Source organism: Heloderma suspectum, chromosome 1 (genome assembly GCF_057233095.1).
Source record: "Heloderma suspectum isolate Gila_16-S chromosome 1, 16-S_ref, whole genome shotgun sequence".
Taxonomy (NCBI): Eukaryota; Metazoa; Chordata; class Lepidosauria; order Squamata; family Helodermatidae; genus Heloderma; species Heloderma suspectum.
In genome coordinates, this window is record NC_139458.1 from 440,302,622 (window position 1) to 440,329,648 (window position 27,027).

Consider the following 27,027-nt stretch of genomic DNA (forward strand, 5'->3'; position numbering starts at 1 on the left):
TTGAAAGCCCCCCTCCCGTGTTTGCCATGGGGGCAGGCTCAAAGCATCATGGGACGTGTAGTTCTTCATACTGCAGCCGCATTGTGTTAGGGAGAAGCAAGACTGCTGGTGCAAATGGGGGGCTTGAGGCCACTGTCTGCCAGGCTCATCCGCTCTGTCCAGGCATGGTGGGATGGAATGGGAGCCACGCCAGGATGGTGTTGGCCCCGCTGGCACCGGAGGTGCAGCGCCAGGGGCCACCTCTGGGCACAGGCTGTGGGGGAGGCTGGTGGCGCCGCGGCGGCTTGCTCCTGGAGTGCGTCTGCAGAGCTGCGTGCGGCCGACAGCCCATCTGGGCATCTCTGGTGTGGCCGCCGTTCATGGGAGCGGGCTTGTGCAGACACTACACGGCCTCGCCCCGCCTGGTGCCCACTTTGGAGCACCACTCCTCCAGCCATGACCATTGGCCACGCCAGCCAGGGCTGGTCGTCTGGGGCATCCCAAAGCACCTGGGGGGCCAGCCGGGGCAAGGTGGCACCAGCGCGCTGCTTCCCCCTTCGTGCCTCGTCCCCCTGTGTGGAGAGGGTGGTGGTGGCCTGCGGAGCAGCTTCTCCCAGGTCTAGCCTGGTGTTGCCTTCCCTGGTTGGCCGCAGCCCCGCAGGGTCTCGGGCAGAGAGAGGGAGAGGGAGGTTTGCATCACCTGCTGCTGCCTGAGCTCCTCTGAGACTGGAGATGCTGATGTCAGGTGTGGGACCTGGACCCTTAAGAACACCAGAAGAGCGCTGGGGCTGGATCAGGCCAAGGTCCATCTAGTCCAACATTCTGTTTGCATGGCCCAGCCAGCTGCCCCTGGGAGGCCCACATGCAGGACGGGGCCCAGCGGCACTGCTCAGCGTGCAGCACTTTCTGCGTGCCAGGAGGGGCTCTGCTGCTGCAGGGTGGCTCCCCTGGCCTGCCACGCCTCTCCCAGTCCTGGACCAGACGGGAGCTCCCCTCCGTTCCATGGCTGTGGCCCCAGCTTATTGAAGAGTCGTCTTGCTGGATTGGACAGAGCTCCACGTCCAGTCCGCCATTCTGCTTCCCAAGGAGGCCAGCCAGGGAAGGAGTTGTGAGACTCACATCATGTTCGTGGGGTTGGGGAGAGGGTTGCAAAGGGAGCCAGCTGTCAGGGGAGGGGGCTGGATGAGGCACTTTGCTGCCCGCTCTGGGACAGGGGCGCCTTTCTCACTCCCTTCCGATGGCGGCCTGAGTCTTGCTCCTCTGGCAAGCGTCGCGCTGAACCCACCCGCTCTTCAAGGACATGAAAGGTTGTCCCAGAGAGGAAGGCCAGGATCTCTTCTCGATCATCCCAGAGTGCAGGACACGGAGTAATGGGCTCAAGTGACAGGAAGCCAGATTCCAGCTGAACATCAGGAGAAACTTCCTGACTGTAAGAGCAATACGACAATGGAACCCATGGCCTAGGGAGGTGGGGGGCTCTCCCACGCTGGAGGCGTTCAAGACGAGGCTGTCAGGGATGCTCTGACCTGGATTCCTGCACTGAGCAGGGGGTTGGGCTCGATGGCCTTGTAGGCCCCTTCCAGCCCTGCTATTCTATGATTCTATGAACGGGCTGGGGGGGGTTGTCTCCCTTCCCTCTCTCCCCTCCCTCCCTCAGGTACTTCCACCTCCATGCACCAGAGGCCGCTGGGGGCTGGGCGGAGGCCGGCTTCCAGCCCCCGCTTGGCCGTGGATACAGGCTAGCTGGTGTTGGAAGTGTGGCCAGCGGCTGGCCATGGGGGCAGGAAATGCTGGGCCAGGTGTCCTTTGGTCTGACCAGCACGGCTGCTCTCTGGGCCCTAGGAGCCAGCTGTCCCCCTTCTGCTTCCTGTGAAATGGGGATGGGGCGGCCCTTCCCCGCAAGGTTGCTTGGAAGCGGAGTGCTTCTTGTCAGGCGCACCGCACGCTGCCCAGAAGTGTCCTGGGAGCCCTGACAGCGGCCTGCTCCTTGTCTTCCCGCCTGTGGCACCCATCAGCCCGCATGTGCATGTGCTCTGCCTTTGCTGGGCTGTGCTTCTGCTCATTGCCTGGTAGTGACGGGGGAGAGGAGGGGAGATCCCTAGCCAGTGTATGGTTGCCCTTGGCTTCAGGGGCACATCGTGGATTCCCTGTGGAGGGCACCCACTGCTGTCCATGCTGCTTCGTGCACCTTGACACCTGCAGTTTCGTTGCCCCTTTCCCGAATATTCTGCCTTGGCTATCCCCCTCTCCTCCTCCCCAAAGCAGGAAACAAGGCGTCAGGAGGGCCAGTTCCTGGGGAGAATCAAAAGGGGAGGAGCTCTAAGCCAGAAGGGAGAGATTTAAAATTGGGGATGAAGACGAAGACATCCCTTTGGAGTGCCCAGCTTGCTCTCCTCCCTGCCACCGAGTGCTAAAGCAGCCCTCCAGTCTGCAGGAGTCCCCTCAGGGGAGAGGCTGTCAGGCCAGGCACCCAGAGCCTGGCATTCTGGGATGCCACTCCTGTGCGTGCAGGTCCATGTGGGTGGGCAGCGGGCGCTATTTTGGGCTCCCTGTGGGCTGCTTGGAGGCTCACATGTGGCCAGGCGGGGGGCGGGCCTGTAAAGGATTTGCTGCCCCTGGCTTGCTGGCATGCAGGGCTGGGGCTGCTGGCATCCCCAGGGAGGGGCTCAGCCCTTGTGTAGGCTGCCTTGGGATGAGGAGAAAGTGGTCAGACCACCACGGCCCCTCCCTGCACCCTGACGTGAAGGAAAGTTAGCAAGTGGTTTGGGGGCTGGAGATCAGGAAATGAGAGATGAGGTGGTGGAGTGGGTGGGGAGGGAAGCAAGAGAGTTACTTGGGGCAATGGCGGCTGTGGTCTGTTCAGAGCGGTTGACTGTCTACTGGGGCTAGGGGAGAGGACCTGTCCTTCATTATTCATTCTTGATAGTGGGAGCACTGGTTTTGTGTGCATGCGTGTGTCTATGTACACATGCTCAGTGACACACTCTCTCTCTCTCACACACACACACACACACACACACACACGGCATTTACATACCATGTTCTGAATGGCTCACAGGACCTCACATGTTATCTTAGTAATCCTTAAAACGACACTGCAAGGAAGGCCAGTATGATCTGTGTTGCACAAGTGAGACCACAGCTGTGCCAGTCGATTGCCTGTGGATATTGACCAACGTCATGGCTGAACCTGGGGTCTGGGGCTTCTCAGCTCAGGCCGCTCTCCACTCTTCTACACTACCCCAGTCCCAGTTGAATGGCTTTTCTTCCGAAGAATTCTGAGTGTAGCCTTCTGGCAAGGGGCAGAACTTCGTTCTGGACCTCCTTGCAGTGCTCTTGGTCCCCTGGGCCCTGTGGTAGCCAGGGCAGCTAACTAGTTGCAGTCTCAAAGGAATTCATGGCTCACCACAAGGCCAGTTTGCTTGAGTGCTGGTTCTGAGTATTTGTTAACTAGTTCACAGCTAGGGTTCTGTTTGCTGGGCACCCGGTGCGATTTGACTGGCGCCAGCATTGCATTTGTTTAGGCCCCAGGTGAAACATTTCTATTTGCCCCGTCACTGAAAGCTTGATGACAGTTTATTCTGATGGTGTTTTTTTGCTGGTTGATGAGTTTTATTTTGATTCCTCTCGGCGTCATGGATTGATGTTTTATTGTGCATTTATTATATTGTGTGCATAATGCTGTACTTGTATGCTGCCTTGGAACCTAGCTCATTAGGTGAAGGGTGGTGTAGAAAATGTTGGACCAAAGACATCCTTGGTCGGTGTTAAGAGGGGGAGTGGGGTCCAGAAAAGAGCTGGATCTGATGAGGGGCCTTTGATACACAGCTGCTTGTGCGAGGAGAATCCATGCTGCCTCACTGCAGGATGGCAGGGAGACGTGACCCAGGGCTGCTGTGGCGAGCACTGCGAGAGAGAGTTGGTTCGTGTGTTGCACGCAGAGAGCCCAAGTGGCTGGCTGGGCGGTTCCGACTAGCCTGGGATTGCCCTGCCAGTTTCCTGTTTGCTTCATTTGCTTCACAATGGGTGTGGAATCCCATTTGGTGCCTGGGGCTTTGGTAGTGCCAAATGGCTTCTTCCCCATAAGGGCACAAGCTTAGATTCAAATGGGAGCAAAATGAAGAGCAGGAAGCAAAGGGCTCCTGATGAAAGGAGGTGTCAAAGCGCCTCTGAGGATGGTGCCTGTTGACACGTCTCTTTCCTGTCTCACTCAGGTGCTGGGCCTGGCTGGCTCTTGCACAGCCAAGGAGGGACCCCAGGGCAGGGGCCTCTCCTTTCCTCTGCCCTGTGCAGCACCCCCTCCCCACCCTCAGCTGCCATGGCCCCGGTCTTGCTTCTCCCTCCTGCAAAGATGCCAGGCCTCTGTCCTGCCCTGTCTCCTCAGAGAGGGGCTTAAACTGGGACTGTTCAGCTTAGGGGAAAGAGAGGACCGGGCGGGAGGGTGCAGGAAAGAGCTTCCTTATAACTGGACAGTGCAGAGAGAGGGCAAGGAGGAATGTTTCCCGCTTTCTGAACACCCTTCGGCCACTCAGAAGGCTCAAAGCGGGTCCTGGTCAGAGGCGTCTTCGTGCAACACATCGCTTTGCTTTTGCCCTCACTCAGCACCTGCGATGTGGGACTCGTCGTCATCTACCTCCCCCAACCTGGCACCCTCCAGAGGTGTTGGACTACCCCTCCTATCTTCCCAGCATGGCCAGTAAATGCTGCCTTAGAAAGTGTAGCGTCTGGTGTGGGTGACAAGGAACAACCAGGGACCGTCACAGGAGTGTCTGAGGGTCCTGAGCAAAAGTGCCCTTGTGGCCAAGGCACCTCTGGGGGGACTTTAGGCTCTGGGCAGCTTGCAGTCCAGGCAGCTCTGTTCAGACGGAGGACGCTGTCTCGTGCCTCTTGCCCGGTGCTGGCATGGCTGCTCCTCCGCCTGGCTTCGCTTGCAAGCTTCTCCAAGGCAGCGGGCTTCTCGGCCTTCTCTCCTGATCCAGCAGCACGCATCTGAAGATCCTGAGTTTTGAAAATGTGGCTGGGTTTTATGTTTCGCATCATCATGATTTAAGTGACTTGGGGTTTTTTTGTTGAACCAACAACTTTTCTGCCAAAATGTTTATGTGAAGCCAGCCACATCTCTCAACAGAGCCCTGTGTTCCAGGAGGGCTTCCAGTGCATGTTCTGGTCTTTTGCTTTTGCGTTAAAATCTGCCGCATCCCTGCATCCTAATACAAGGTCCATCACCTGCCCCAGACCGAAGGGACACGTTTGTAACATGGAGCTCCCCAAAAGCTTCACCGGCATCGTCCACCTGGAGGCAGCCGTTGGAGGTCCAGTCAGGGATGCGCCACCCCTGCCTTAAGACCCCTGGGCAGTGCCCCCCTCCCCCCACGTGCCAGAAGTCAGGCCTGCTCCAGGCAGGGCACATGTCGCCCATGAACAAAGGCTGAGATCAGCTGTTTGTTTCAGACAGTCAGAGACTCTGTATCCAGCCACTGCTGCCCACAGTACTTTGCACATTCTGTTGTTATGTCTTGTTAGGGTCCCTCGTTTAGAGGTGCTGAAGTTTTTTGTAAAACTTCATAAACCTGTTTGTGCAGGGGCCATAAGGACAGAAAAAATGCATATGCTGACTCTACCAGATTCCCTGGAAATCTCTCATCAGCACCCATCCTGGTCAGTGAGAAACCTTCACACACCTCAAGTGCAGTATGTCAGGCAAATGCTCCTTGCTCCAGAAGACTCACACAGATGTTAATTAACGTACCTGTGCCAGGATGTCTGTCAAGACTGAATCCAAGACTGTGAATCTAAGCTTTGACGTAATAATCACGGGGCCTGTTTGCACGTCATGGCAGCCCGCTGTGGCTTCATTTACCCGTGGCGGCTGTTGTGCTGTGCCAGGTGCTCACGGGCGCTGTTTTCGAACGGTGCCCACAGCTGGCCAGCTTGCTGTGGCTTGTCATGTTGTGCAGACCCAGGCAGCAGGATTTGAGGGTTAGGCAACCCTCAAATAACCCTAACACAAGCCATGGGTTGGCATGACATGACATGCCGCAGCAAGCTGACCAGCCACGGGCACCATTCAAACATCATCCCTGGCGGGTAAAGTGGGCTGTTGTGTCCTGCGAACCAGACCACTATCTGTATTTCTTGCCTTTTCCTCCCCTCTCACCCCACTGCTAACATTTGTTTCCTTCTCCTGACACCCCTGTGCGTATGTGTCTATATCTGCATCTAGCGGCCTATTCAGGATGACATCGTGTGCCTCAGATGAAGTCCACAAAAGTTTCTGCCATCAGTGAATGGTTAGTCATTAAGCTGCCACAAGACTGTGGCTTAGGCATTAAGCAGGCACTCTCGCCCTGTGAGTGCCCAGTTTGTCCGAAGGCATCCCTCACTTCGCAGCTGTCCGCCCAGGATGGCTTCGCTGGGAGTGTACAGAAGTGTTGACGCCTTTTTTCAAGGCATCTCCTGAGATCTGGAAGGTGTGAGTTGAGGAACTGCTTTTCACACACACCCTTCCCTCCCTCCCTGCCTTTGTCTCATTTTCAGGTGGAGAGCAGTGAAGCCCCCAAAGACACAGCCTCAGCACCCAAGTGCCCCCCACCTGCCCACAACACCAGCCCCATGGAGCAAGTGCCCAACGGGGAGGCGGAGATGGGCGCTCCCGAGAACAGCAGCACCACCAGCACGAAGGGCCGGCAGCGAGGCGAGAATGAGCCCAGCAGCCTCCTGGATGGGGAGATGGGGCGGGCCCTGGAAAACGGGCGCTGCACCCCTAAGGACAGCCCTGACCCCCTCGCCAGTGAAGGTGAGCTTGGGAGCGGGAGGGGGTCAGGCCAGGCCCATGCATGCCGCATCCTCCTGGAGGATCCAAGGGGGCTCAAACCCTGTAAGGCAGCCTCCCCCAACCTGGCATCCTCCAGATGTGTCTGGGGGATGCTGGGAGTTGTAGTCCAACACATATGATGGGCACTAGGTTGGGGCCCTTGGGTGGTGGAGGTCCTTCTGAGCAGTGCAGAGGAAGCTGTGATGTGGCAGGCAGCCAAGGCAAGGAGAGCAGAGAGCAGGAGTTCCCACAGCTTGGAGACGTCTCACACTTCTTTGAGCAGTGGGGCCAACGTGGAAGCGTCCATGCTGCATTCTTCCTAGCACTGAGCACGGGGGGCCTGGGGCAGCCCCACGCCAGTGTTCCTCCTGCCACAGCGCCTGTCGCATCACAAGCATGAGAGCACCCTTGTCCCACGCTGGAGTCAGCAGAAGCCCTCAGGGGTCAGAGGTGCGGCAGAGAGTGTGTCCAGCGACGCTTTAATACGCTGCAGTTGGGCTCTGTAGTGTGTAGGAGGTCTTCTAGGGAAAAGCAATTACTTTGCCCCCTTGGCCTCACTTTGGGAAGCCAGATGTTTGTGGTTGCCTGTACAGATGACTGTCTAGAGAACTCTGTGGGTCTGGACTGGTGGGAGTGGTGACCCCGTCCTTCTGGGATTCAGCGATTTGAAGTGCCGTCACTTAGGTGATGCCAATTGACTCCCCTTTTGACATGCCGATAAGAGATGCTCCCCCAAAACCCCTGTTACCCTGTTCTAGCCCCCTCCCATCTTTGAGGTTCTGTGCTGCGGTTCTGTGCACTGTCCTCAAGACAGCCCAGGTCCCTCCCTCCAAATGCAGACTGCTCCCAGGCCTGGCAAAATGTTGAGCATTCCAAAGGGTCAGCCCCAAGTTGGGGAGGAGCGGGGTCTGGTGCCTGGGGATTTGGAAGGCTGCAGGTCCGCCTGTGCTTGTTGCATGCCTGAGGGGGAGCAGGCTGTGGTCGGTGCAGCAGCTAGCTCTGAAGCCCACAAGGCAGGCAGCCCAGCGTGGCTGTGGTTCGGCTGGCCTGCCAGCATGGCTACTTTGGCAGTGTTGCCTCTGTGTGCATGTGTGTGCGGGCACCTCCACATCTGTAATTTATCGCACGTGCATGGTTGGCCACTCATGGATGTTTGTGGGGCTGTTAACAGGGTGTCGTAATCCTCTAGTGATTTTCCCACCATTTCCCCCTGCCTATCCCGTGTTATCCCCAAACGGAGAAAGCGCAGTATTTTTTCAGCCTGCGTAACAGGAATGCCATGGTCTGCCCGTGTACTTCTCCTGTAGCGAGGAAGCCCCACTTTGTTTGGGGTTGCTGGGGGCGCGGTCATGACGATGGCGGCGGTGGCGTTGGGGTGGTGGGCATGTTGGTATACTGACCTGCCGGCTTGCTGTCGCACCGTGACTAAATGCCGCACACTGACTTTGTGACCAAGAGAGCGTGCGCGCAGTCAGAGAGGTGGTGCTTCATTTGGGACGCCGGCGGGGGGGAGGTTGAGAGTGGGCGTGTCCACGTGCACAGGGGCCCAAGAGAAGAGGCGCCTGGTGAGAGTGTTTGGAAGAGACCGCTGCTTGCCAAGGTGGGGCGGGAGAGATGGGTTTTGACCTAGCTGTCTTTTTCGGCACTGGGGCTCACAAAGGCTGCCATGTGGATTTCTTTCGTTTCATATCTGCCGTGGAAGGTGAGGAAGACGACATGGTTCGGAATAAGCTGGCGTGTACCAACTAGTGGCGGGGGCGGGGCCACAGGGGGAGGTGTTGGTGCAGCGCGCCGGGAGCTTCTCTTGCTCAGGTTCTGGCCAGGCCTAAGGCTGCTTCGTGTTCGTTGCAGTGGGACGTGGGCGGGAGAAAGCCCTGGTGGGTTGCGTTGAATCTGCCTGCACCCCTTACGGCCCCCCCACATGCACTGCCCAAGGAGCCACCCTGTGCCCGGTTGAAATGGAGAGGAGCCTGTGGCTTGGAGCCCGAGGCTGCTCCTGGGGGAAAGCAGCAGGGCCCCGCTTCCCCCAGCTCCCTCCCCAGCCTTCCCAAGAGGAGCTGTGCTCTCCCTCCTGCCTTGTTTTTATCTCCCCCGCCCCCCCACTCCGCTCCGCTCTGGGTGGGGCTCGGAGGAATCCTCCCTGCCCCAGGAATCCAGAGGGCGGCTGTTTTGGAGCCAATGAGAATGGCACGCTCCATGTTCCCAGGGAGCTTAGGTTTCCTGTTGGCGGGAAGCCTGCAAGGGGAGGGGTCTTCTGGTCTGCTGTCTTGCCAGGACTGTCCTTTGGGAAGGGGCTGAGGTTTTGCCAGATGGGAATTCTGAGCGCCCAGGGATCCTGCAGGCAGGCAGGCAGGCAGAGGAGTGAGTGGCAGCAGCCTCTGTCCTGGCAGAGCAGAACTGCCTTTTGCCCCCTGGAGTACGGGGTCCCGGGAGGCCCGCCCTAGGCATCCCAGTTCAAGAACAGATGGATCAGGATGGGGAGGAGGCTCCTGAAGCACGGGGGGAAAGAGGGTCCAGGGCCCACATCTGTGGCAAAGATGGTGGCTGGTGTGGTGTGTGAATTGTTGACCCTTTCTGGGTATTTCAAAGTGTGGGGGACCAGAAAGCGACAAGGGCAGCAAGACTTACCAGTCTTCTAGCAGCCCCACGTCCATTAAAAAACAGAAAGAGGATGGATGGACAGTTGTCTGGCTGGATATTTTAGGTGTAGGGGAGGCGGGGGGGGGGTTGTGTGTGGAATCACATAACCACAGAATTCTGTGAAGGGCGTTCTCCTGCCGTCCAAATGGCTTCGGGTCTCTTGCCCACCCTCCTGAAGCCTGCTGGGGCCTCGCAGCTTTGTGCTGCTGCCCCTCATGGTCTGGATGATGTGGGCTTTTCTGGGGGGGGGGGAGCCGGCTGCTGCCCGTGCCAGGCACTCCTGTGGCCGCATCAGTGGGGCAGGCTAGGGGAGCAGAGGCCCTGCCTCAGAAGAGGGATGTGGGGGGCAGGCGGGCCCGGGCAGACAGGGTCCAGGGCATGGGAGTGCTCCTCCATCCCTTCCCCATTCGTTCCATGGGGCCCGCGCTGAAGAACGCCCTTGTGGATTGTGCCCACGCTAATGAGCAGGAGACGCTGGTCCGGATTTTCTGCCTTGGGCATCAAACGCCTGCGGGGGCTTTTTTCCCATCGTTTGTGGAATCTCACAGTTGCGCCCAACGCAGGGCTGTGTGCACGCTGCCCATGTGATGGGCATTGCACACTTCAGTCTGCACACCCTCTCTCCCTGCACACACCCCCATACACTCCTGCAGCCCCTACGTTTCCACCCATATTTGGGTGGCCTGTGCATTGAGTCTGCCATGACAAGCCCCACCCCACCCCGCCCCGCAGCCTCCTGAAGTTGCTCTCCTGCCCCCACCAGGCCCAAGTAAATAAAACAATCCATCTGGAAGCACCTTGAAAACAATGCTGTGATTACTCGAAGCCAACATGGATTTGTCAAGAACAAGTCCTGCCAGATGACTCTGATCTCATTTTTTGATCAAGTAATCTCCCTTGTAGACTGTGTGAATGCTGTAGACATCATATACCTCGACTTCAGCAAAGCTTTCGACAAAGTGCCCCAGGATCTCCTGATGAGCAAACTAGCTCAAAGTGGGCTCGATGAAACAACGATCCGGTGGATCCACAGTTGGCTAGAGAATTGGACTCCAAGAGTGCTTCTCAATGGGACCTTCTCCAACTGGGGAGAGGTAACGAGTGGGGTACCGCAGGGCTCAGTCCTGGGCCCAGTGCTCTTCAACATTTTTATGAAAGACTTGGAGGAGGAGGTGCAGGGAATGCTGATCCACTTTGCAGATGACACCAAATTGGGCGGGATAGCTAATACTTTGGAAGACAGAAACCAAATTCAAAGTGATCTGGATAGACTGGAGTGCTGGGCAGAAAACAACAGAATGACATTGAATAGGGATATAGGCCAAGTTCTGCACCTAGGAAAAAGAAACCAAATGCACAGTTACAAGATGGGGGATACATGGCTCAACAACACGACAAGGGAGAAGGATCTTGGAATTGTTGTTGATCACAAGGTGAATACAAGCCAACAATGTGATGTGGCTGCAAAAAAGGCCAATGCTCTTTTGGGCTGCATTCATAGAAGCATAGCTTCCAAATCCCGGGAAGTACTAGTTCCCTTCTACTCAGCACTGGTTAGGCCTCATCTGGAGCCCTGTGTCCAGTTCTGGGCACCACACTTTAAGAAGGATGCAGACAAACTGGAGAGGGTTCAGAGGAAGGCAACAAAGATGATCAGGGGACTGGAAACAAAGCCCTATGAAGAGAGACTGAAAGAACTGGGCATGTTTAGCCTTGAGAAGACTGAGGGGAGATAGGATAGTGCTCTTCAAGTCCTTGAAAGCTTGTCACAGAGAGGAAGGCCAGCATCTCTTCTCCATCATCCCAGAGTGTAGGATGCAGAATAATGGGCTCAAGTTACAGGATGCTAGATTCCGGCTGAATATCAGGAAAAACTTCCTGACCGTTAGAGCACTACGACAATGGAACCAATGACCTAGGGAGGCTGTGGGCTCTCCCACACTGGAGGCCTTCAAGACGAGGCTGGACAGCCACCTGTCAGGGATGCTCTGACTTGGATTCCTGCATTGAGCAGGGGGTTGGACTGATAGCCTTGTAGACCCCTTCCAACCCTACTATTCTATGATTCTTAGTAATGTGTTTGGTGCTGTTTTGAGCTGAGTTGTGCCTCCGTTAACCTTCAAGGGAGTGAGATGGAAAGATAACACAGGAAGAAGTCAGAAGAGGCTGAACCAACTTACAAGAGGACTGAGCAGAGCCCCCCTCCCCCGCTTCCGTTCCTGTCTGGCAGCACAGAGAAGTCAGCGATTACCTTGCGGGGCTGGCCCCTCTCCCCCCGCCACATCGCTGGGCCTTCCCCCCTCCCCAACCCTAACGGAGGAGGCACCCCCGGCGGTTGGAGGGGGCTGAGGGCTCCTCACCTCCCCCTCCCTGGATGGTCTGGAAATGGGAGTGGGGCAGTTCAGGTTGGGCCAAGATGCCTGGACAAGGGTGGAGTTGCAAAGGTGGAGGCACAGAAGGCGGGGAGAGCACAGGCAGAGCGGACTGGGCCCCTCCCGCCCTCCCTGCTCCTGCCAGCCCCAGACCAGGTTCATAGAATCATAGAATAGTAGGGTTGGAAGGGGCCTACAAGGCCATCAAGTCCAACCCCCCGCTCAATGCAGTAATCCAAGTCAGATCATCCGTGACAAATGGCTGTCCAGCCTCGTCTTGAAGGCCTCCAGTGTGGGAGAGCCCACCACCTCCCTAGGGAATTGGTTCCATTGTCGTATTGCTCTAACAGTCAGGAAGTTTTTCCTGATGTTCCGCCGGAATCTGGCTTCCTGGAACTTGAGCCCATGATTCCGTGTCCTGCACTCTGGGATGATCAAGAAGAGATCCTGGCCTTCTTCTCTGTGACAACCTTTCACGGACTTGAAGAGCGCTATCATCTCTCCCCTCAGTCTTCTCTTCTCAAGGCTAAACATGCCCAGTTCCTTCAGTCTCTCTTCATAGGGCTTTGTTTCCAGTCCCCTGATCATCTTTGTTGTCCTCCTCTGAAGCCTCTCCAGTTTGTCTGCATCCTTCTTAAAGTGTGGTGCCCAGAACTGGACACAGTACTCCAGATCAGGCCTAACCAGGCCTAACCAGTGCTGAGTAGAGGGGAACTAGTACTTCCCGGGATTTGGAAGCTATGCTTCTATGAATGCAGCCCAAAAGAGCATTGGCCTTTTTTGCAGCCATATCACATTCTTGGCTCATATTCAGCTTGTGATGGACAACAATTCCAAGATCCTTCTTGCTTGTAGTGTTGTTGAGCCACGTATCCCCCATCTTGTAACTGTGCATTTGGTTTCTTTTTCCTAGGTGCAGAACTTGGCCTATATCCCTATTCAATGTCATTCTGTTGTTTTCTGCCCAGTGCTCCAGTCTATCCAGATCACTTTGAATTTTGTTTCTGTCTTCCGAAGTAGTAGCTATCCTGCCCAATTTGGTGTCATCTGCAAATTGGATCAGCATTCCCTGCACCTCCTCCTCCAAGCCATTCATAAAAATGTTGAAGAGCACTGGGCCCAGGACTGAGCCCTGCGGTACCCCACTCGTTACCTCTCCCCAGTTGGAGAAGGTCCCATTGAGAAGCACTCTTGGAGTCCGGTTCTCTAGCCAACTGTGGATCCACCGGATCGTTGTTTCATCGAGCCCACTTTGAGCTAGTTTGCTTATCAGGATATCATGGGGCACTTTGTTGAAAGCTCTGCTGAAGTCAAGGTATATGATGGCTACAGCATTCCCACAGTCCACAAGGAAGGTTACTTGATAAAAAAATAAGATCAGAGTCATCTGGCAGGACTTGTTTTTGACAAATCCATGTTGGCTTTGAGTAATCATGGCATTGTTTTCAAGGTGCTTCCAGATGGATTGCTTTATCATCTGCTCCAGAATTTTTCCAGGGCTTGATGTCAGACTGACTGGTCTGTAGTTCCCAGGTTCCTCCTTTTTGAAGATGGGGACAACATTAGCCCTCCTCCAGTCATCTGGCACTTCCCCCGTCCTCCATGATTTCTCAAAGAGAATAGACAGCGGTTCTGAGAGTTCTTCTGCCAGTTCCTTTATTACTCTAGGGTGCAGCTCATCTGGCCCTGGAGATTTGAACTCATTCAAAGTAATGAGGTGTTCCTTGACCATATGCCTATCGATCTCAAGCTGCAATCCTGCCCCTTCAGCTTGTACTCAGCCTTTGCCAGGGGAGTCATAGACCCTCTTTTGGGAGAAGACTGAGCCAAAGTAGGAATTGAGCACCTCTGCCTTTTCTTTGTCATCTGTTATCGTTTTGCCATCCTGATTTAATAGCTGAACCACCATTTCTTTCCTCTGCCTTTTACTATGCACGTAGCTGAAGAAAGCCTTTTTTGTTGTTTTTAGCATCCTTCGCTAACCTCAGCTTGTTCTCAGCTTTAGCCTTCATGCTAAAGCTTCATGTTCCCGTCATGCGCGGCCTGCTGCCCCTGGAGGCTCCTGCAGTACTTCAGCTGGTTGAGACCATCACAGCCTGGTTCTTATGGGAAGCCGTTCTGGCACCATCTTGAGCCCCTTTTGCACAATTTCTCTGGTTGCCCGTCCATTTCTGGGCACAATTCAAACCTAACCCTTTGTACCCCTTCCCAGTTTGGGTCTAGTGTGTGTCCTCCCACAGCTGCTTGTGGGCTGATGGAGTTAGGTGGGTGGCAACTGGAGAGAGGCCTTTTCAGTTGTAGCCCCTGTCTCGGGAGTGCTCTCCTCTGGGGTGTCTCACCTGCTACAGCTACTCTCATGACCTTTGACTACAACGGCGCCTGACCTTTTGGTGCCAGGCGAGGAGCTTCTCTTCTCTGCCTTTTGAAATGGCAGCTGAGCTTGGCTGTATTTGGAGGTTTAATTGTCTGCTGTTTTGCATCTTGCTGTGCTATGCCGCCATTTTATGTTATTGTTTTTTAAATATATTGATTGATTTCATTGTTGTAAGCTGCCCTAAAGGGCAAGGTCGTACATGTAAAAGATAAAATTGAAATACTACTTCAACACAGCAGAGAATTGGGGCAAAGGGAGAATGGCTGTATGCAGAGAGGAGAGAGACCAAGCCTCCAATGTGGGGAACCCGCCGTGCAGGTTTTGCCCAAGGAGAAGAGTGATGGGGAGCCTCTCCGTTGCGTTGAATGGTCTTTTCTCATGGTTCCAGTGTCAGTCTCTGTTCTTGCAAGTGAGAGCAGGCTAGTATTATCAGTATCAATGTTACTCATTGTTAATAGGGTTATACGTTTTACCTGGGACTCAGTTATTCTGTCCGCCCCGGAACAGAAACTGGCAGTTGAGCAATGAAAAGGGGCTACTCAAGGGGCAATTCAGAGGCTGTTCATCATCGCTAACACTCTTCTTACTACAGGACACCCATTAAGGGAAAAAGGCGGACGTGGCGCCCCAGGGCCTAGCGATGGGGAGCGCCAGGAGTCTGCTGCGGGGAGGGGGAGGCATCTTGCTGGCTGCCATCTTCCGTGCGTGTGCGCTGTGGTGGTGGGAGCTCTCGCTTTACCCCCACAAGAGCCAGCATGGCCCAAACCGCTCTGCCGGTCCCGTCTTGGCTCCCACCACTCAACCCGCTCTCTCTGTTTTCAGGCAAAGAAGAGAAGGAGGAGAACCACTACGAATCCCTGAACATGGAGGCAAGTACCCTGGCCGCGGGCGGGCTCGCTTCCTCCCCAAGGCATCTCCAGCCGCCAGTTCTGGACGGCAGGTGGCCCCTGCAGAAGCACGTCAGGGCTTGTCACTTGGGCTCGCCTAGCGCAGCCTTCGTGTACACCTGGTGCCTTCCAGGTGTGTTGGACTGCAGCTCCCAGCATCTCCAGCCAGCTCTGTAGTCCAGTGCATCTGGAGGGCACCAGGTTGGGGAAGCTGGCCTGGGCTCTGGAAATGGCCCCCCCAGTCCCCGCAGGCCTCCGTTGGCCATGGCCCAGGGCTGCCCTGCTGAGGCCAGCTTCCAGGAGCCCGGCCGTGTGTTGCCGCCCGCTTCCCCTTGAGGGAGCGAAGGGCGAGCCTCGCAGCCCCGCTCTGCGCCATGGACGGCGCCCGTTGGGCTTTGCCACGGCTGCTGCTGCCTGCGACTCCACCCAGCCAGTTGCCCTGCCCCAGCTCTTGCCTTGGCTTTAGGAAGGAGCCGCGACACGGAAGGTTGTCCCAGGACCACAAGCTAGGGCTTGTGGGTCCTGGGTCGTCTGTACGTGCATGCGTGCGCGCTTCTAGGCCTTCTCGTTCCAAACACCGAGTCGTGTAACAAGGAAGCAAGGAAAAGCAGGAATCCCATCGGTATGTTAGTCTCGGTGGATACGAAATCCCTAGCCCTCCTTTGGCCCTGCAGAAAGGCCTCGTGGCATAGAGTCATAGAACAGCCAGAAGGTGTGTGCGATGGCAGGGCTTGGTCAGGGCCCCTGGCCAGGCGACGGCGGGGCGTCCCTGGGCTCCATCTGGCCGGTTCTGGCTATGCTGGCATGAAATGCGTTGCGGTGTGCCCAGCCGTGCACAACAGGGCTTGTGCTCCCCACCCCCGCCCTCCCCCCGCAGTTTGGTCGGTGTCCTGGCCAGATTCAGCCATCCCCCACAGCCACGCAGGCTGCCGGGCCCCTTCATTAGAAGGGAGGTCCACGTGTTCAGGGACAGGCACTTTCATCCCCTTATCCTTAAAAGCAGCAACACGCATGCTGCCCAGCAGAGTCAGCGTTAAACCACTTGAAAGCCTGGGCAAGGGGGTGGGTGGGTGGGTGACGGCGCTCTCACCCGGTGGGCAGGCTGGGGGGCTTCTGCGGAGCCGTTTCCTCTGATCTCCGCCCCACAGAAGTGTCTGTGTCTTCTGACTCAACAGCGTGGGCTTCTGCCCCCCCCCCCCCCCCGCTCAAGTGCCATGGAATCGAGTGCCCTCAGGGTGCCTTCGGAGGTGGCTTGTGGTGACGGGCTGGATCCCTCTTTCCCCAGCCAGGGAGGGAGGTGGGCGCTGTCCGTGGGGGCTTCAGGATCCCTCCGGCTCATTGGCGGCCTCCCTCTCGGCTCTCCCCACAGAGTTGCGGCAAGCGCACTTGGCACTGATGTCGTTCTCTCAAGAGCGTTCATAGTACCGTGCACACCTGACCTTGTCCTAGTCCTTACAATAATCCTGTGAGGTAGGTCAGGGTTATCGGCCTCGTGTGAGGCTTGAGGGGGACCAAGGCTGAGAGGGAGGCCACCTAGTGGCAGAGTGGCAAGATTTGAATCCGGGCTCCGTCTGTGAGCCTTAGCCACTGTGCCTCACCTGGCTGGAAGGTTCTGAGAGCCCCGACTGCCCGCCGTGTTAGGCAGGGTGGGATTCTTCTTCCATGCTTGCTGCCAGGGCTGCTGACTGGTCCCCCCGCCCCCCCAGCAGGGGTGTCGTCAGGGTTTGGCTTATCCCTGCATCCGCAGCCGTGCCCCAGGGGCGTGGCATTTGGACCCTGACTTGGAACACTGCGTCCTGAGGGCCTCAGCTTCCACCTTCGGCCAAAGCCCGTGGGGGGTTGTGGCTACAGAGGGAGTGCAGATGCCCTGGGCACAACGCCGGGTAGAACCCGAGCTCCCTGGAGCCACAGCAGGACTTCCCGGGGTGGGCTCTTGTACGTTCTCTGCGGTCCCCCCCCCCAGCCAGCAGAAGCAAAACAACATGCACGGGTTGGTGTGCACCATTTACTCACTCCATGGGAGGCAGCTTTCCCACGCCAAGCATGCGCAGCCCTCAGGGCAAGGGTGCTGCCACTTGCCCTTGAGGAGCCCTCTCAGCACTCCCCTTCCTCTCTCTCTCTGCCCGCAGGGAGCCCGAGGCCGTCTGCGCGGAGGCCGGGGCTGTGAGTCGAGCCTGCGCCCCCGGCCGATGCCGCGCCTGACCTTCCAGGCGGGGGACCCCTACTACATCAGCAAGAGGAAGCGGGATGAGTGGCTGGCCCGCTGGAAGAGGGAGGTGAGGCGCGTGCGGCATCGGTGTCCTTGGCTGCGAGGGGCAGTGCCAGGCGGGGCAGGTGGGCTCCCCCTCCCCGTTCCAGTGCCTGCCTTGGATTCTGAGCTGCCTGGCGCTCCTGCTCGGAAGGGTGCCGCTGCCGCCCTCCAGCCCGCACATGTGTCTTCACCGCGGGAAAGAACTGCGAAGAGGCCCCTTCCCCGGTGACTTGGCGTTGCCCCCGGATGGCTTGGGGTGCCGAGGGTGTTTCCTGGCTGTTTCTGGGCTCTTCTGTGGCAGGCAAACGTCTCTGTGCCACATGGGCTCCCCTTCGGGGCCAGAGCTACAGGACGCGGGCCCCGAATGCCGGAACAGCCCCCCCCCTTCGCAGGGAGCACCGGGCATAGTGGTTTGCTGAGGGAGGGGCCGCGGATCTCCCCAGAGGCCCCCATCCAGTTGCTCGGCTAGGGATCGTTTTGTTCTTCCCCAAACTACACTTCCCATAATTCTGTGGGGGAAGCTGTGATGACAGTTAAGAGGAGGCCAGCCCAGGCACGGTTGCCACGTGGGGAGGGCCTCTGCTGCTGTCATCTGCCTGCTGAGGGGCGGCAGCAGCCCTTGGTGTGCGGTGGGGGTGGGGTGGAGGGTGCAGCGGCGAGGGGAGGGGAGGGGAGGGCGGCTTCAGAGTCGTAGTCCAGCCCAGCGAGGCTTGTTCTGGTCAGCAGCGCAGAAGAGGGGCTGTGAGGGGGTGGGGGGGTCGCTTGGGAAGGGCTGGCCAGGCGCATGGCTCCTGAGGGTGCAGCTGAGAGGGGCTGGGGGTGCTGGCCTAGGGCAGTCACAGAGTGAGGCCCCCCCAGGCAGGAAACAGCTGCAGGAGGAGCCCTCAGGCTCCACAAGACCCAAGCTGGATCCGGCTCTTCCAGCCAGGCACTCTTGTGTGATGCTCAGGAGCGTCCTGGGAAATGTGCGGTGCGGGCTTCTCTTTCCTAGCACCCCATCTGCCCATGGACCCTTGTGCTCACTATGAGGAGGCGTGGACGGGGAAGGAGTCAGCGCAGGCTGACCTCCTCCTTGCCCCCTCCAGTCCTCAAAACTAGGAGTCTTCCCTGGCCCCGAGCAGGGGAGGAGGCAGGCTGCGAGGACCTTGGGGGCCTCCCAGTCCCCCTTTGCATTCTCTGTGCCAGCTGGCCAGGCCGTGTGCCTTTGACAGTGGCACTGTGCAAGAGCAGAAACTGGACACGGGTGCAGAAACTCAGCAGCTTCCATTATTTTTGAAGGCAAGTTTCTAGCCCTTAAGGCAGCAAAGATCAGCCTGAAGTTGTGTGGGGCCATGCCTGGAGAAATCTCAGGAGCTCTTGGGGAGGGGCTGGAGCAGGATTTCTGGTGACTGGGTGGGTGAGGTCAGGGACCTGCATTTCTCTTCCTGTAAGCAGCAGAAGAAACTAGAGAACAGAAACAAATGTATGCAGATTTTCATAATTGTATATAGGTCGCTGGATTCTGTGTTCCTTGATGCAGAATTTGGGTTACTATAAAAAGCCACTACCATTAGGCAGAGTGAGGCAGCTGATTTTTGATGTCATGAAATGTTAGCAAATTAATCATATTATTAGAATACTTTGACTGCCAGGAAGGGGGAGAGGCGCTTGTAGGATTATCTGTCTTGGATGCCAAAATAACTTGACCGGCCTGAAGTACTGCGCACTTTGACTTTGGACGTGGAGGGCGCCAATTGCAGCTCCACCTTGGCAGCAGAATGCCTTGGGGCAGCCCTGAAAAATGCATGGCACGTTTCCTTATGTATTATTTTTCCCCGCCCTTCACCCACGTTGTTCCTAAGGGGGTGGCTGAGCAGAGCCCCACCAGCAAGGGACTCTACATGCAGCCAGGCAATGAAAGACACGCAGTCTTGTCTTCTCCCATTTCACACATGGGAAACATGTATTTGTGAAAACCCCAATCAATCAAAATGAAACGAGTACCTTCTCGGTCCCTCCGACTAGCTTGTTTCCCAAACATGGACGGGTGTATCTGAGATTCACCAGATCAAGAGAGATCACAACGGCTTTAAGGCCTGACCCCACCCAGTGATCGATTTGCAAACCTCTACCAAGTGTTTAGGGCTTCAAGAATTAATGTATGGCTGGTGGTTCCTGAACCTCTCTCAAGCCAGACAACCCAAATATGGTATTAAAGAATATATATTTATTGCTCAAACAGTTCAGGAGAATAACGCGCCTTAGCTAAGATGAGGCAGTTTACAAACATCCCTACATACACACAAGTTATGACCATTAAGAGTGTGATGGAAATAATAGCAGGCACATTTTCAACATAGTGAAGCCCGGCCTCCTCTCCGCCTAACAGTCGATATCAAAGTTCCATACTTACCTGAACGGAAGGCATGGTGGGCGAAGCCAGCCTGAACGCTCACGGCGGGTTTCTCGTTCCCCAGGATCTCTCTCCCCAACAAGCCAAAGCCTGGCCCTTCACAACCCCCATGAAGTTGATGGGCTTCGTTTGACATCCTTGGTTTCAGGCTTGGTCATACCACTATTCCCATTGCTCGCCATGTAGCCAGGCCTGCCGTTGACGCCAGGAACGCCCAGGCAAACTCGGTGTCACGAGTTACTTCCAGTACTTGACCCACCAAATGAGCTGTGGCAGCCTTCCTTCAACTCCAAGAATATGTCCCATTACTTCTAGTTACCACACACGTGCGGAACTACAAGTCCATCGAGTCCAACGGGGGCTGGACTCGATGGCCTTGCAGGCCCCTTCCAACCCTACTATTCTGTGATTCCAGTCTCGTCTACAAAATGCCATCAATTCGTATCAGTTCCACACAGTACAATGCGTATTCCGCTACGAGAAGGTACACAACTTGACTTAAATCAGTGCATGCACATAATCCAGCCTAGTCTTGGCCTCGGTGTTGTCGAGGCGCAGTGCCAGCGCAGCCATCCAGAGCCCAGCTTGCAGTGGATCTCGGGGCCTTGTCCATTCCCACCTTCTGGTAGCTTTGAGCTCAGAGACCCTCAAAGGACCAGGCCTGGAAGGCTCCTGCCTGACAGCTGGTGCTATTCCTGTTTGTCAGGCGTTTGCCTGATCATCGGTTCTCCTGGTTGTTGTTGCTGCCCTTTGATGGTGAGATTCCTTCTCTATGGGCAGCTGGCCTGAGCGTGACGTTCCCAGGTCTACATGGGAAGTACAGGCATTTGTGATCCAGCTTTTTCACATCCCAACTTTACACTTGGTCATCGCATCCCCCCCGCCCCGGCCGTCATGTATCTTATTGTGCTAAGTCACTTTCCTCCATAAAGCGGCTACAAAGGAGGGTCTGGCACTGCTCCCAAGAGCAGGAAACCGTTTTTTTAAAAGTCGTCACAAACTTCTTGGGTGGGCTGCAGGTGCTGGGAGAAGTGCAGTCCTCAGCACCCGCAGCCTCTGAGTAGAGGGGAAGAGGATCTGCCCTTTATCAAGTGGGAACTGACCACAGCATACAGGTAGCCCTGTGGATTGGACCATAATCTGTAGCATCCCTCCCAGTGCAGAAGAGGGTTTCACCACACCATTTCTGATCAGGGGCAGATGTGTGCTGATGCAGATGAATGGCTGCCCAAGGATTTGTGCACAGACAGGTACATTACCACTTGGTAAATGAACGTCAGGAGCTGCCTTCTCCTGAGCAAGACCACCAGCCCATCTGGGTCAGCATTGTCTGCTCTGAGTAGCAGCAGCTGTCCAGGGAGAGTGAGCGTGCGAGAGCTTGCCCATCTCCCGTGGCCTGATGCCTTTAACCAGAGATGCTGCCTGGGACCGTCTGCCGGCATAACAGCTTTGCCATGGAGAGCCGAACTGGATCATCTTTGTGCCAGCGCGTTTCATGGCTCTGGATTTCTTCACTGAACTAGCAGTGCTGGGGGACCAGAGCAGGAGGGGGGCATGCGCCGGCATGGGTCGAAGCCTCCCCAAGCTGCTTCTGCCTCTGATGTACAAGTGGCGCTGTTCTGCTGTGTGGCAAGGATCAACTAGAGGGCCGTACTGCACAGGTGGATCCGCCCTGTGGCTCGGCCGTTGGGTAAGCCAAGGGCGCTGGCATCCTCCCACTGGGGAGCTGTGGCTCCCCCCCACATGTGTGTGCTCAAGCTGCTGGCTTCCTTGCAGCCACTCTAGGCGCCAGGCAGGAAGCAGGAAACCTTTCCGTGGTGTCGGCGCTTGAACTTGGAAGTGGTTGAGGGAGCCTCGGCTCAAGCAAGAACACCCACCCCAGACCGCACTAGTAGGAGCCCCACAACACAGAAATACTGGGGCTGCTGTAACTGATCATGTTTTTCAGTGGAATCCCCTTCCCCCGGTTTGGAACTCCTGACTGGTATTCCTGGTTGCTGTTGTGCCATCTGATGCAGCTGTATTTGGGGGGCAGGAAAGGTTCCATGAGCCCCAGAAGCTAAAAATGTGTGCCTCAACAAACAAAAGCATGTGGCTCTTTTGAAAACTGTTTTTGCAGGAGGTTCTTCCAGACTCTTGCTACTCAAGTGGTTCATGATTTCCAACGGATGCATGTGAACGGGCAGCTTTTATCCCTGAGTGTTTGGACCCAGGGGTAAAATACCATCAGCTGAAAGTCTGCATCCAAACACGACTCTTTGTTTCCTTCTCTTGCATCATCCACCTTCCCTTCCTCTCCATGCCATTGGATCTAGCCAATACCGCTAGTTGTTGTTTGTTTATGCAAAATCCTCGCCTAATCCTGGCAGTGCCAAAATCCTCACCTATCCCCTGGCAGTGCCAAAATTAGAGCTTCGCAGAAGAAGCACCAACCTTGCAGCTCGTGATGGCCTTTTGGACAAACAGTTTGCAAGTCCTTTTTTGTATTTACCAGCCACTTTTGTATTCTGCCCTTCCTCTGGTTGTGTGCATGTCTCCTTGTTCACTAGCCTCCATAAATACATCCCTCTTGGTTTTATTTCTCTGTTTTTCTGCCCCTGGGTGTGTGTGTTTATCCAATACGTAGGTACCCGCACGCGCACACACACACACACACACACGTACGTCATACATTGTGAAAGGAGGGCACACATCTAATATACACAGATTGATACAATTTGAGACTGCTTGCTTGCAGAAAATATAGAGGTGGGTTAGACGGCCATATTGTAAATAATTTGAAACCTGCAGAGCCCCAAAGGACACAGAGTGGGGAGAGTAAGTAGCGGCGCAAACTTAAAGCAAGGCTGCAGTGGGTGCTCTCAGCCACATGAAATACTTGCTCCTCCATGTCCATATTGTCTTCCATCTCCCTTCTTCCATCTTTAGTATGTAGGGGCACTTCTTGAGCTCGTCTTTTTTTTTTTTTTTATGAGCATGACTATTAACTTTCTCGTGTTCGTTGAAGAAAAAGAGAGAGGGGGGGAGGGAGGGAGGGAGGAATGGCTTTTATTGATAAGACTGCAGAGCATCTTTGACTCAAAGGAGGAGTCCGTTAAGGTGACCTCCCTTCTCCCAGCATGCATTGCTGTGTCCCAAAGTGGCCGCAGAGCATGCTGGGTAGAAGTGCATTCCTGTGGCTGCTTGAGGCCTGGTGAGTAGGGTGGCTGCTCACCATGCGTGGGCCACGAATGATTGCCCACACAGTGACCCGTGAGCAAGACTGCAGAGTGAGTGCCAGCTGCCTTCTGGTCTGAAGCTGGCGGCTTTGTCCTTGAGCTCATCTCAGCCAAGTACCTGTGGCTGCCTGTGATGTGAAAATGTTGGTCAGGATTGTGGTCTGGTCTACCGTGTGGACATGCATCCTGTCTTCAGGTGCTTCCACATTAGAGCTTTAGTGGGCAATTGTCCTGCTTGGTTTACTCACTTTTTATGCGGCTTCCACACAACGCCGTCATCCAGTCATTGTTATCCTGTATTTTCCCAGTGGTTCTTCTGTCTTTTCTCGGCGTGCAGAAAGTCCAGCTCTTTTCATAAGGATGGAAGAGGAGCGCAATTTCCGCAGGTGTAGGTGCCATTAATGCTACTCTTCCATCTTTTTTAAAGGGTGGGGTTTTGACGTGGGCAGCGATGTATCGGTAAAGTGAACGTATCACAACTTAGCACACATTAATTACACCCCTTGTGGTGGGTGCCATTTTATGAACCTATTTTAAAAAAATTAATCTTTTAATCATCGCTAAAACTTTTGCTGGCTATGTTCCCCCTCCTAGCAGCTCTGTCTGTCTGTCTGTCTGTCTGTCTGTAATGAATGAGAGCCATAGTGCTATAACACTATAATGCTATAATACTAATTTTTTAAAAATCTGAAACCCTGTTTTGGATCATGTCAAAATGGCAGTGACTGGAAAGTTGTTTAAAAGCATATTTAAACATTTGCATTATTTTATTATCATGTTATAGCATTCTAACACTATAATACAAAAATGTACATTATATTATTATGGTGTTATAACACTATATCTCTCTTTCATGGAAGAAAGGGAGGCATATAACATCATAATATTTTAATGTTAATTTATTTGTAGTGCTATAACACATTAATACAATAATGTAATTTCTGGTCACCACTAATTTAGCAGTTCCTCCAAAAACGGTGGTGGTGGAATTCCTTTTAAAATTATCATTATATCATTATGGCTGGTACGTCAGCTGCACACGTTCCTGGACAGGGATAGCTTAACCACTGTGATCTGCGCACTGGTAACCTCGAGACTGGACTACTGCAGTGCTCTTTATGTGGGGCTGCCCTTTAGGCTGGTTCGGAAGATGCAGCTAGTGCAGAGTGCTGCAGCGAGGCCGTGGAGTGGAGTGGCTTGCCACGTCCACATACCGCCTGTGCTGAGAGCTGCACTGGCTGCCAGTGTGCTACCGAGCCAGGTTCAAGGTGTTGTTTGTTCATATATTTAAAACATTTATATCCCGCCCTATTTCATTAGGATCTCAGGGCGGCTTAGTATTGACATAAAAAGCCCTAAACAACTTAGGGCCTGGTCACCTGAAAGATCATCTCTCCCTACATAGGCCCGTTAGACCACTGTGATCTTCAGGGGAGGCCTTGCTGTCTGTGCCACACCCTGCAGAGTCCCACCTGGCAGTGATACGGCAACGGGCCTTCTCTGTGGCAGCCCCCTCCCTCTGGAATGGCCTCCCTCTGCGATACGTCAGGCACAGTCCATCATGTGCTTTCGACGATTATGAAAAACGTACTTGTTTACACTGGCTTTTCCCAACCACTAACTAATCTAAATGCTGTTGTGGTTTTAATTACAGTGGAACCCATTCCCTAGGGAGGCGGTGGGCTCTCCCACACTGGAGGCATTCAAGATGAGGCTGGACAGCCCTCTGTCAGGGATGCTCTGACTTGGATTCCTGCACTGAGCAGGGGGTTGGACTCGATGACCTTGTAGGCCCCTTCCAACCCTGCTATTCTGTGATTCTATGTATTGTTTTGTAATAAGTTGTGAACTGCTTTGGGATTTCTAAAATGGGAAGTGGTGTATAAATATTCTAAAGTAAGTAAGTCATGCTCTTCTCATTAGAATGTAATTGGAAAGCATTTTAGTGATAACTAAAAGATCAGCTAAAAACTCAGGACAGGGTCATGACATGGCGCCCGGCACAAGGGCCGTAGTGAGTGTGTGCTGAGCTTCAAGCGGCTCCGCCCTCAGGGGCTGTGACCCGCCCACTGGTGCGGATGGAGCCTAGCAGCATGGACACGTGGATGAGGGGCCATGCTCCCAGCGGTGTGGGACGCCAGTTGCCGTTCCTCTTGCAGCAGTGCTTGGGCAGGGCTAGGCACCCCCTCCGGGAGCCGGCACAGAGGAGCGGGCGCAGGGCTCCCTCCTCCGGCGCGGCGCCCTCCTCCCGTGCTGCCCGAAGGCGGGTGGCGTCTGAGGTGCCGGTTGCCGTGGCTCGTGTGTGCTAACTGCCTCCTCTCCTTATCCTTTCTCCCACAGACCGATAACCCAGCGGCAGCTCAGCTCGACAAGGTTCGTGGCGCACCTTTGGGGTTTTCGGGGGGAGGCGGCTTGTCTCTCGGCGGCCCTTGGGCCGGGCTCCCCACAGACACGCACGCACCTCCTCCTGGGCGTACGCTGCTGCCCTAGAGCTGTACTTGCTCAGGCACGCCTCCAGGCCTGGCAGCGCAGCCGCACACGTGCTTTGCTTCTATCTGATGTGATTCTGAAATGGGGGGCGGGGGGGTCTGTTGCTGCCAGCCTCGTGGCTGGGCATGCATGGCTCTTTCCCTGGACTAGCTTCCCCCTCCCTCCCTCCGACACACACAGTCCGCCGAGGCTATGTTTCAAGCATTACGGATGCCGGTCTGAACACTGACAGCACCAGTGGCGCTGGCGCCTGCGTTGGGGTGCAGTAATCACGCCTGCCAGAGAAACCAAACTTGGGATGGGGAGGGAACTAGGAGCTTTTCCTGTTTAGCCCGATGCTTCCTATTGCAGCAGTCAGTGCAGATCCTCGTGAGATGGAAGTAGGGCTGAGGGGACTTCATTATGGAATAGATTTTAAAGCCGCCTTTCAGGAGAAATTATCCTCCCAAGGCAGCACTTAATGCTAAAAAGCAGCAAATCACCATTCTGCCCCATGATAGCCAAACAATCCCTAATGCAAATGGGGCGAGGCAAGGAGCTGTGGAGGGCACTGGGAGCTCTCTGACTGGCTCTCTGGCAGCTGGAAATCTTGTCCAGCAACTGGATTTCCAGCTTCTGTGATTTCACCAGGCCGTGCCCATCAGCTTCCAAGAGTAATTTCTAGGGAGTTGAGGACTAGAAATGTGATTATTTTCATTTTTTAATGGAATCTTTATAGGAAGCTGAATTCTGCAGCCAAGTTTGCAGCTTTTTTGTGGTCCCGCAGAATTGCTGCTTGCACACAACCTACATGTCACCCTGGGCTTTCCTCCCAACAGCTGTCTGGTGGAGCCTGGAGTAGATGAGTTGGTGTGATCAATCAACTAAAGCTTTAACGGCCAACTAAAATTGGCTCTTGCTGCACCTTCCCACCCCAATTAATCTCTGGGTCTGGCAACAAGCAAAGCATGGGATTCTTCTTGAAAGGACACGAGCTCACCGGTGTGCTCCTTCGCCCTGTTCCAGTTTGGGCAAAAGAGCCTCAGAGGTGACCCCTTCTTCCTGCTTGTGTGCAAAGTCAGGAAATGAGAGTATGAGCTACTGGCGGCTGAACCTAACAGTGCTTAATTCAGGTCGCTGTCACAGCCGAACAGTGACCCGCACGATCACCCCGGCTGCCTGGTGGGCGGGTGGAGGGTGTGGCTCATTCGTACGTGAAAAAAACAGATCCATGACATGATTGCTCTGGAGCGCCCTCTGCACGGGCTGTGGCGTGGTCAGCTCCCTGGCCAACGACATGGCAGAGGCAGCCGTGGGGAGGAAGACTCACAGCAAGGCCAACCACAGCGTGGGGCAGAGCCCATTTTAGGGCCTCCCTTGGCAATGACGGCCAAGAAATCTGACGGTGTCACCTTTGCATCTGCTTGGTGCACTGCTCTTCCAAGCTGTGAGGGGCCTATTACACCTCCCATTGTTACACACGCCCCCCCCCCCCCCCCGAGTTATATGCTCAACACTTCGGGGATAAAATTGCTCATATTCATTCCAGTTTGGGTTTCAGGCTCTTGTTCATTTATTTGTTTTACTTGTATTCTACCTCTCTGTCAAAAAATGGTGCTCAAGGCAGCTTA

The 27,027-nt window shown here is 55.2% G+C and overlaps 1 protein-coding gene across 2 annotated transcripts in view; it reads left to right on the plus strand.

Annotated features, from left to right (window-relative positions):
* The window catches only part of DNMT3A (DNA methyltransferase 3 alpha), an 83,638-nt gene that overhangs the window by 14,374 nt on the left and 42,237 nt on the right, over positions 1-27,027 (plus strand). For both annotated transcript variants that reach the window (XM_084827907.1, XM_084827990.1), the window contains exons 3-6: positions 6,517-6,775; positions 15,002-15,048; positions 17,196-17,342; positions 25,268-25,300. In XM_084827907.1, coding sequence (XP_084684033.1) covers positions 6,517-6,775; positions 15,002-15,048; positions 17,196-17,342; positions 25,268-25,300 — 486 coding nt within the window. The remainder of the gene's footprint in view (positions 1-6,516; positions 6,776-15,001; positions 15,049-17,195; positions 17,343-25,267; positions 25,301-27,027) is intronic.